Source organism: Delphinapterus leucas, chromosome 4 (genome assembly GCF_059928025.1).
Source record: "Delphinapterus leucas isolate spDelLeu-1000000601 "Yukka" chromosome 4, BTC_Dleu_Yukka2, whole genome shotgun sequence".
Taxonomy (NCBI): Eukaryota; Metazoa; Chordata; class Mammalia; order Artiodactyla; family Monodontidae; genus Delphinapterus; species Delphinapterus leucas.
The window spans coordinates 18,441,174-18,450,656 of NC_143132.1; the positions used below are offsets into that span (position 1 = coordinate 18,441,174).

At 37.8% G+C, this 9,483-nt stretch overlaps 1 protein-coding gene across 1 annotated transcript in view; it reads left to right on the plus strand.

Moving 5' to 3' along the window:
* Positions 1-8,175, plus strand: part of CYYR1 (cysteine and tyrosine rich 1) — a 106,877-nt gene extending 98,702 nt beyond the window's left edge. Inside the window, exon 4 of the mRNA XM_022573134.2 lies at positions 4,710-8,175. Coding sequence (XP_022428842.2) covers positions 4,710-4,834 — 125 coding nt within the window. The 3' untranslated portion in view covers positions 4,835-8,175. The remainder of the gene's footprint in view (positions 1-4,709) is intronic.
* Positions 8,176-9,483: the final 1,308 nt, after the last annotated feature.

Genomic DNA, 9,483 nt, shown 5'->3' on the forward strand with positions numbered 1-9,483 from the left:
GGTCATTCGTAGAAGTTGTCTTTTAAAATAAGTCATGAGTGATAGAAGTGTCAGCTAATGCTAAGATGTGTTAAAAGATAAACTGAGGCATATTAAAATCTTGAAGAGTTTATTTGAGCAAAAATGGGGCAGCACCAAACCCAAAGTGGTTAGGGGGGCCCTGCCCTATACAGAGGAAGCATGGAAGCAACAAAAGGAAATTATTTGATTTCCTTTAACTTAAAGCCTAGTTGGCTGTTTGTGATTGGTTGTCCTTAGCGTTTTGATTTCATAACTTTGAGGCACTTGCAGCTTAGATTTTGGTTTGCTTACATAGACACCATGGCATTAGAGCCAGCTCAGTCTAATAACCTCCTTGTTTAATTAATTTAACAGGTGGTAATCATATTGCAATATATAAATGTATCAAATCAATACATTGTACCCCTTGAACTTACACAATGTTATGTCAGTTGTATCTCAACTGAAAAAATAAATTTAAAAAGTGTTAAAAAATAAGTCATGAATTTCACCTGTTCTATCAGATAGTAAAATCATTGAAACTCAATAATAATTAAAATCAGCTGTTTCTGGTAAAAAACAAAAGATATGCCTTGGTAATTGGAACAGAACAAGTGATTAAAATTTCACAAACTCTAAAGGAGAGATAACAAAACAATGCGAAAAGTGAGGATTAAGAGGCAACGCTTCAATACTTTGGCTTAATCAAAATTCAAAACTTAGAAAAAATAAACTCTGATGTAAAATAACAGATGTAAGGAAGCACCAAATATATAAATTTACATGGAAAAACTCAAAAATAGATTGGTTATGAACCACATATCTGAAAGACAAATGTTTAAACTTGGAAACAATACAGAAGAGATAAAAAGGATGAAAAGCCCACATATATTTTCTTAGATACAAGTTTTAAACTTCGGGATGTCAATAAGGTAAAAATACCATAGCTAATCATTTTGACAAAGTTATTTTTAGAAAGGTATAGAAAAGATAAATAACTTTGTATACATATTTATATCTTGTTATCTTAATTGTATCTTAATTCTAATTAAGATCCCAGTTTGTAAATTATCAGCTCACAACAAACAAAAAAATCACACAATGTGAATTACAAATAATAAACAAGACGTAAAACTGTCAAAGAAATGTAAAATTAAGGGATATTTTAATAGTGAAATTTTTTCACTATTAAATTACCAAAATATTAAATGATAGCCAGCTAGTTGATTCCTGGAATTTTATTCTAAAAAACTAAATCAAAGTAATAAAAAGTCTATATGTAGAAAGACATTTGTCACTCCACTATTTATAATAATAAAAAATTGCTAATCTCAAAATAAGTGAATGGTGAGTGGAATAATGTACAGCTGTTAACAATAGTGTTCATGAAGAATATGTAGCAGAATGAAGAAGATTGTTACAATACAGAGTGAAAAAGCATAGACTATTTTATGTAACTACAAGGATATAAAAACACAAGTGACTAGAAGGGAGTATATAAAGATATTGTTTGTTAAACTGTGGTGACAGAATTATGGATGATTTTCCTCTGTTTCCACATTTTCTAAAATAATGTTGTACAATTTTTATAACACCATGCACCTTCCCTTTATATTTGTTTTAGAGATGTTATCCTGAGTGGGTAAAAAAACATTAACTTCCTCCTATGAATTTCATAGAATCCCTAAATTTTGCAAAATTCTACACAACTACATTGACATACATGATAAATGACATATTTGCCCTACTTAAGTCAGAGGATTAGAATTATTGGTTATTATTAGAATTATTGATAGAATTATTGGTTAGAATTTCAAAAGCACCATATCTCCAGCTGCATCCATGTATCTTTTAAAGATGACTTGACTTTTAAGAGAGAACAAAACCTCTTAGGGTTAATCAAGAATTCTAAAATTGATACTCTGAAAAGTTTACTTCCTAGTGAAACATTTTTATCTGTAAGAAAGAAAGATAGCACAGTCCACAGTTACACCATTATTATTTTGAAATGTCTTCCCGCAGCTGGTACTATAAAAGATGTGCCATGTTTATTTCATGATGGATATAGTCCTCCAAATACCACTCTTCAGCATTATATTATCACCTTATCAAAATAACAAAGGCTACATGCATGAAAGAACACTGTTTCATATCTTAGATTTTCATGCTCAACATGCAGCTGTATAATCCGTAGGGAATCTCCCTGAAATGTCTCCAGCAGTTTATATGCAGATGGAAAAATATAAATGCTTTGTTACTGAAGCATAAAGACACACCACAGCTTCATGACAGAGAAGGATGCAGAGTCGATCTGTAGAATCATCTGGTGTGTGCTTCTCAAGTGGGAGGCAAGGAAAAGCTTCATCATAAAAACAGCTTAGAACCCACATGCTTATCAGAAACAGTTCAATGGGAACCCAGCTGTAACTTCCTGTTTTACATGGAGGCTGCATTTCTTGCCTTGGATAAAGTTTATTATAAATCTCTTTGTCTCAGTCCTCTTGGATATAACGAAGCAAAGGAGTAGGCGTAATGCAGAGGGAATGTGTGTTTAGACTCTGGCAGGAGTTATTCCATTTTGTTGTAGAAAACAAAGCTTGGAATAGGCCAGCCTCCCCAGGTCTAAAGCAGCCGTGGAGAAGCTGCCTTCTCCACAGATCTGTGTCCTCTGCTCTGAGCCCTTGGCCTGCTCAGCCCACGAGAGACTTGCAAAGCCTTTGCTCACCAGAGCATCCCTCAGAGGACATCCCACCCAGTTCTGTGTCTCCATCTTTCTCTTGTGTCAGGTGCCTCAATTCTGCTTCTTCACATCCCTAAGTACAGGCAGATCAGTAAATGGTTTAAATCATCAAGCTCCTGATAGAGAGAGCCAAGTTAACGAGATACAGATGGGAAAAAATCTAAAAAAGAGTGGGTATATGTATAACTGATTCACTTTGCTGTACAGCAGAAACCAACACAGCACTGTAAATCAACTATACTCCAATACAAATTAATTAAAAAAAATTTTTTTAAATAAAGAGATTCAGAAGAAACTTTGTGTTTGCATATAGGGTGAAGCCCTATGTTTATACATGCATATTGATCAGAATACCGTCATAATCTTATTGTAAGAGTACAATTTAGAAGACGTTTTAGAAATAAGTTTGTTGAAATGTTGCTTGTTCTTTTCTTCCATTCTAGAAGTAAAAGCCTGGCTGCTTATTTGCATTATTATAACACTAGTCTTGTGGTTTAGGTTACATTCACAGTAAGCAATTAAGACATGTCAATTTCCAACTAGAATCACAATCTTGATGATAAATCAATTACTGGAAAATCATCAGAGGGGCTGCTGAGAGGTTGCTCAGATGTTGTCAGAGTGATTTGGTTCTTAAAGACATGGAGTGCTCAAGGAATACCTCTCTTCCAACCCTGGAAACGGGGTGGAGAGCACTACAAAATAGATGTCTATATACAGTCATAACAAATGTATTAAATGTGATTTTAAAACACACTGTCATATAATAGTACAATAAAAAATTAAAGACACTTTTTCTAATAAGATTTAGAAAACTAAATTCTCCATCCCCATTTCTAAACCTGTTTGTCCTCCTTTTTTTTTTTTTTTTTTTCTTATTTCTGTAATGGCTCCATGACCCTCCAAGTTACAGGAGCCCAGTACCAGGTACCCAGTACCTCGACACCTTCTTACCCTCGACCCCTTTTCCACCTACTCAGTCATCACTTAAGCACTCAGCTGCTCAAGGGCTCCTATAATCCCCACCCCCAACTTCCATGAGTCCTTTATCATCCCTCACATATGCTACTACATCATCTCACCTGTTCTTTGTTCCACCTGAATACATACTGACGAAAAAGTCACCTTCCTAAAGCATATTCACTAGCATATTCAAAAAATCTCTGATGCCTGCATATCACACACTCCTTATGTAATATTCAAAGTGCAATGTCCATGTAGCCTATCTTACACCCAATAGTCTGTACCCCCCACTCCCCCGACCCCTATTTTATATAACATGGGAATATAGCCAATATTTTGTAATAAGTGTAAATGGAGTGTAACCTTTAAAAATTATATGAAAAAACATTTTTTTCGTTGTGCCACACAGCATGAAGGATCTTAGTTCCCTGACCAGGGGTGGAACCCATGCCCCCTGCATTGGAAGCACAGAGTCTTAACCACTGGACTGCTAGGGAAGTCCATAAAATTGTATGAAATTAAAAAAAAAAATAAATTAGAATATTTTTTGAATTTTATTTTATTTATTTTATACAGCAGGTTCTTATTAGTTATCCATTTAAATTAGAATTTTGTAAAAGCCCACCATGATGGTGATACAATCAGATTCCTCAACATCTTTTCCCGCTTCTCTCCTCCATGTATCTTTTGCTTTGAACAAAAGTTCTCTCTTGCTTTGGTGCTTTTGCTCAAATTGAATCATCCTTTAGCCCCTTCTCTATCTGCCCCTTCTATATCATCTTTCCAAGAAACTTGCCCTAAGCCACCAATTCTAAATACTTTGGCCAACGGCACCACTTTTTATAGCACTTGCCCTTCCATACATGTGTGTCGCCAGCCTGATAAAACTATGATTATTGAAAGCAAAACTTATGTCCTCCCCCAAAGTACCCAGCCTAGTGTCTCAAATATAGTGGACACTCAATTATTGCTAAATGCCTGATGCCCTTCTCCTTTTCTTTTCCAGTGGCACCACCCCCCTACAGTTACGACCATGAGATGGAACACTGTGCAGACTTGCCCCCTCCGTACTCCCCGACCCCAGCACAGCGTTCTCCACCCCCTCCATATCCTGGAAATTCAAGGAAGTAATCCTTCCCCCAGAACAGAATATGTGCCAATCAGAGATCTTGCCCGGGATAAAATGTCTCTACTCAGAAACAGACAGGAAAGGATTGCCCTAAGGAAAACCTTTTTGGGTTAGACAATATGTCAAGTGGAATGTCCAGGCTAAGAGAAGAGATTCAGGGTTTCTACCCTACTCAGAGCTGATCCCATATGGGGTATTATGTTGGGTTCAATGGGACCACATTTGAAGAGTTCTACTGATCGACATAAGCACACTCAGAGAAGAGTAATGGATAGACAAAACATCGGAAATTCATGTTGCTTAAGGAACAAATGAAGGAAATTGCAATATTGATCCTGAAAAGGAGAAGATTTATGTAAGACAAGAGGATAACCTGGACTACATAAGGAAACAACTATACTCTGTAGCTTTAAAAGTCAGAACTAGAATTGTTCAGTCTTTTTGTTCATCAACAAATGCAGATCGAGTGCCTGAAAGCCTACTCTGTGCCTTATATTGTTGGAAACACTAGATGGAAGTTACAGGAAGAGAACTTTGGCTTTAGTATAAGAAAGGGCTGCTGAAGCTTTCATATTGACTAGATTGCTTTGTGAAGCTCCCTATCACCAAGACTCCAAACAGAACCTGGCTGACTACCTGGTAGAGACACGCTCGAGAAGGGAGAGCTAAATTAAATGGTAGATGGGTTCAACGGGCCCCCAAAGCTCTGCTCATGTTTTAGGTAGATGTGAGGTGAATTTCTATGCCATCAAGAATGAAAATAACAGAGATAGTTGAATCTATCTAATTTGAGACTTAAAACAATCAAAAGAACTTAACAGCTGCTTGAAGCCAAGAACTCTTCAATGCTAGATACTGCCACCTAAAAATCATCTGTTTTTATTTAGTGTATTATGATAAAGGTTATTCCAACTGTGAAAAAAAATTTACCAAGTTCCACAAGCAACAAATACTTCATTTCAGATTAAAAGATGAGAAGCCAGAATCCCATGGGATTTTACATCAGGGAGTGCAATTTCAGAACCCGACCAGGAAGATATACAAAAGTTTACAAAAAGAAGAGGGAAAAATGAAGTTTGGATTCTGTTCTGTGTAACTCCACTCACATGCAGCTTAGACAAATTTCTGTTTTTCTTGTAATATTTTAATAATCTATTCTCTTGAAAAAGTTATACAGTTAATGGAAAAGTAAGATATTGACATCAAACTGTTGCCTTTTGCCAAAATCCATATTTTATGAAGTGCCTACCTTTAGGTGTAAAAGTTTTTAATAAATAATTTTAATATGCCATACTTTGCTGCCAGTGACCTTAATTAACATTTCTATTTTTATGAGGGTCCTTTCATGTATTTAAAATTGTACATTGAGAAACTATTGGGAATAGATGATTATATTTGTTTGTCACTTTTCAATTAAACCTAAAATGTTTAATCCAACATCATTAGCACAATTCAGTGAAATCCCAAAATGATGCTAAGGATTTTGCTGGACAAAACAACCAAAAGAAATGTCTTAAAGTAAAAGTTATAGTTCAGGAACTCAGTAGTTGTAGTTGGGAAACTCAGTAGCTCATATAAGTAGCATATTTTACTTTCAAATACATTGATCTGACTGAAATACAGTCTAACTGCCAGTGAAATCTAGAAGCTAGATTTGTTTGGAATGACTTGCTTGATTTTTAGCCACTGGTGATTTTCTTGCTTATGAAGCCAGAAAGCATTCAAGCATTCTAGTCCATCCAAGTAACTGAGATTTTAGCACAATTTTAACAGTGCATATGCTTTAATTTATCTCCCTTCTGCAAGTGCAATCAGACCCAATTACACTGTAGCTACACAACTCAAAGTGCCAGAGCCTCTGTGACACTCAGAATGATGTTTCCCAATGCACATAAGTAAAAATGGAGAGGAAGAGTCCAGCAGAAATTGAATTCTCATCATCTTCACTGTCAATAAATGTTTACTGTGCATACCTTCTATGTTCTGCAATCATGACCCACATAGGAGCTATTACAATCCACACCATCTCTCTTCTTTGAGTTTTTTTATGGCCTCCCTTAAAGCATATCACAAACCCACACACCTACAACAGACGAGTCTTTTTACTATTTGTATTTAGTATCACGATCGCGTAAACGTGCACGATATCAGTATAGACTTTTGGAGTTCACTGATTATTTTCATAGATGACACATCTTGGGGGGAAATAGTATATGATATGAAAGCTTTGAATTATGGTTATTTAAAAACTAATGTATTTGCTATGTCCAAAGTGTTTATAATAAGCAATAAAATGAAATAACCGATTATAACAAGAGTTATATTTTAAATTGTCTTGCGTCTATTTTGTTTCACCCTCCATCTCTGCCGGTTTAGCCTCATTCTTCCGTACAGGAAACATGGGACTGGAGCCAGATAAACTTTGTTTGGAATCCTGTCTCCTGCCTGTATGATGATTTGAGGCAGACCACTTCATCTCTCTAAAATTCAACTTTCTGCTCTGGAAAATGTAAATAATAGAATCGACTTCATCAGGTTTTGTGAAAATTGGATGACTACACATAACATTCTACATATTGTGCCTGGCATATAGAAAATGTTGTATAAATATTAGCCAAAAATAAATTAACAAAATAATAACATAAGGATGACAGCCTCTAGAACTGAGCTATCTAACACATTAGCCACCAGCTACATATGATTATTTCAATTTAAATGAATTTAAATTAAACTAAAGGAAAAATTTAATTCCTCAGTCTCACTAGCCATATTTCAAATGCTACATAATCTCATGAGGTCAGTGGCTACCTTATTGGGCAGTGCTGCTCTAGAAAATCTTACCTATAGGGCTTCCCTGGTGGCGCAGTGGTTGAGAGTCCACCTGCCGATGCAGGGGACACGGGTTCGTGCCCCGGTCCAGGAGGATCCCACATGCCACGGAGCGGCTGGGCCCGTGAGCCATGGCCGCTGAGCCTGCGCGTCCGGAGCCTGTGCTCCGCAACGGGAGAGGCCACAGCAGTGAGAGGCCCGCGTACCGCAAAAAATAATAATAATAATAAATAAATAAAAGTAGAGGTAGGACATCGGTCATAAAGATTCTATCTAGGTTGGTGACACAAATATAAATACCTAATTCTCTTTCCAACCTTTGTGCCCCCAATCCCAGGCCTTACCAATTCTATAAGCAGGTGTAACAGTTATCCATCACTGTGTAACAAATTACCCCAAAACTTGGTGGCTTGAAACAACAACATTTATTATCTCGGTTTCTATAGGTCCAGAATCTGGACGTCGCTTAGCTGGTCCTCCAGCTCAGGGACTGTCACAGGCTGCAGTCACGTCAGTGTGCAACAGAGGAAAGATCAATCTCCAAGCTCACTCACATGCGTGGTCATTGACAGGAGTCTGTTCCTTGCAGGCTTTTGGACTGAGGGCCTCCATGACTCACTGGCTGTTGTTTACCCCTATTCTTCACCATATGGGCCTCTCCTTAGGGCAACTCAAAAATATGCCAGCTTGCTTCCCCAGTGCAAGACAGCAAGAAGAGCCATAGAGTGAAAGAACCTGGTAGCAAAACATAGTGCTAGCCAGAGGGGAGTCATAGACTTAAAACCTAATCTTGGAAATGATATCCCATCACTTTTGCCATGTCCTATTCCTTAGAATCAGGTCCCTAGATCCACTCTGTACAAAAGAGGAGGGGATTACATGAAGGTGCAAATACCAGGAGGTGAGAGCATTCTTGGTAGTCAGCCTACCAGAGCAAGGATAGTTCATCTCATTCCCTTTAAATTCATTATTTGAAGTTCAGGCAATCTTGCCTCAACCAAGAATGTGCCAACTCAGCAGCTGAAAGAATACCAGGGCCATGCTTGGCTGTGATCAAATTGCTTTTAGTGACCTGGCAGGGCTAGAATGGAGCCAGCAACAGAGGCCCATGCTAACTGGGTAAGTGCTGCATTCCTAAGGAATATTGAAAGGAGACACTACATTTGCATTTTTCATGAACTTCATTTACAAGCTGTACTAAAGTCTATCACATTTTGACAGGGAATGAAGTACAACACATACCACATACCTTCTGGACAAGTCTTAACGTGGTCCCAGTTCTAACCTCTGTTTCAACTTTGTTCCAAAATATTAAATCTTCATCAAGAAAAGAATTCCAAGACAAGTTTCCAGATGAGTGTTCAGTGGATCAAGTTGCTACCTAACCTAATCCTGAATACCTTCATTAAAAATGGAAAACAAACCCAACAAATGTTTGGGACTGCAGAAACATGTGCTGGGAATGTTTGCCTTCTCTGGATGCATTAAGGAATAACTGGTTTAAAACAATGATGCACAGGGGCTTCCCTGATGGCGCAGTGGTTGAGGGTCCGCCTAACAATGCAGGGGACACTGGTTCGTGCCCCAGTCTGGGAAGATCCCACATGCCGCGGAGCGGCTGGGCCCGTGAGCCATGGCCCCTGAGCCTGCACATCCGGAGCCTGTGCTCTGCAACAGGAGAGGACACAGCAGTGAGAGGCCCGCGTACCGCAAAAACAAAAACAACAACAAAAAAAAACAATGATGCACAGTTAGACTCTTCGATTCCTATTTCTGCTCTGCTCCCCCTCTGATACCCCAGTCGTGAGGAGCTTTTGAGTGT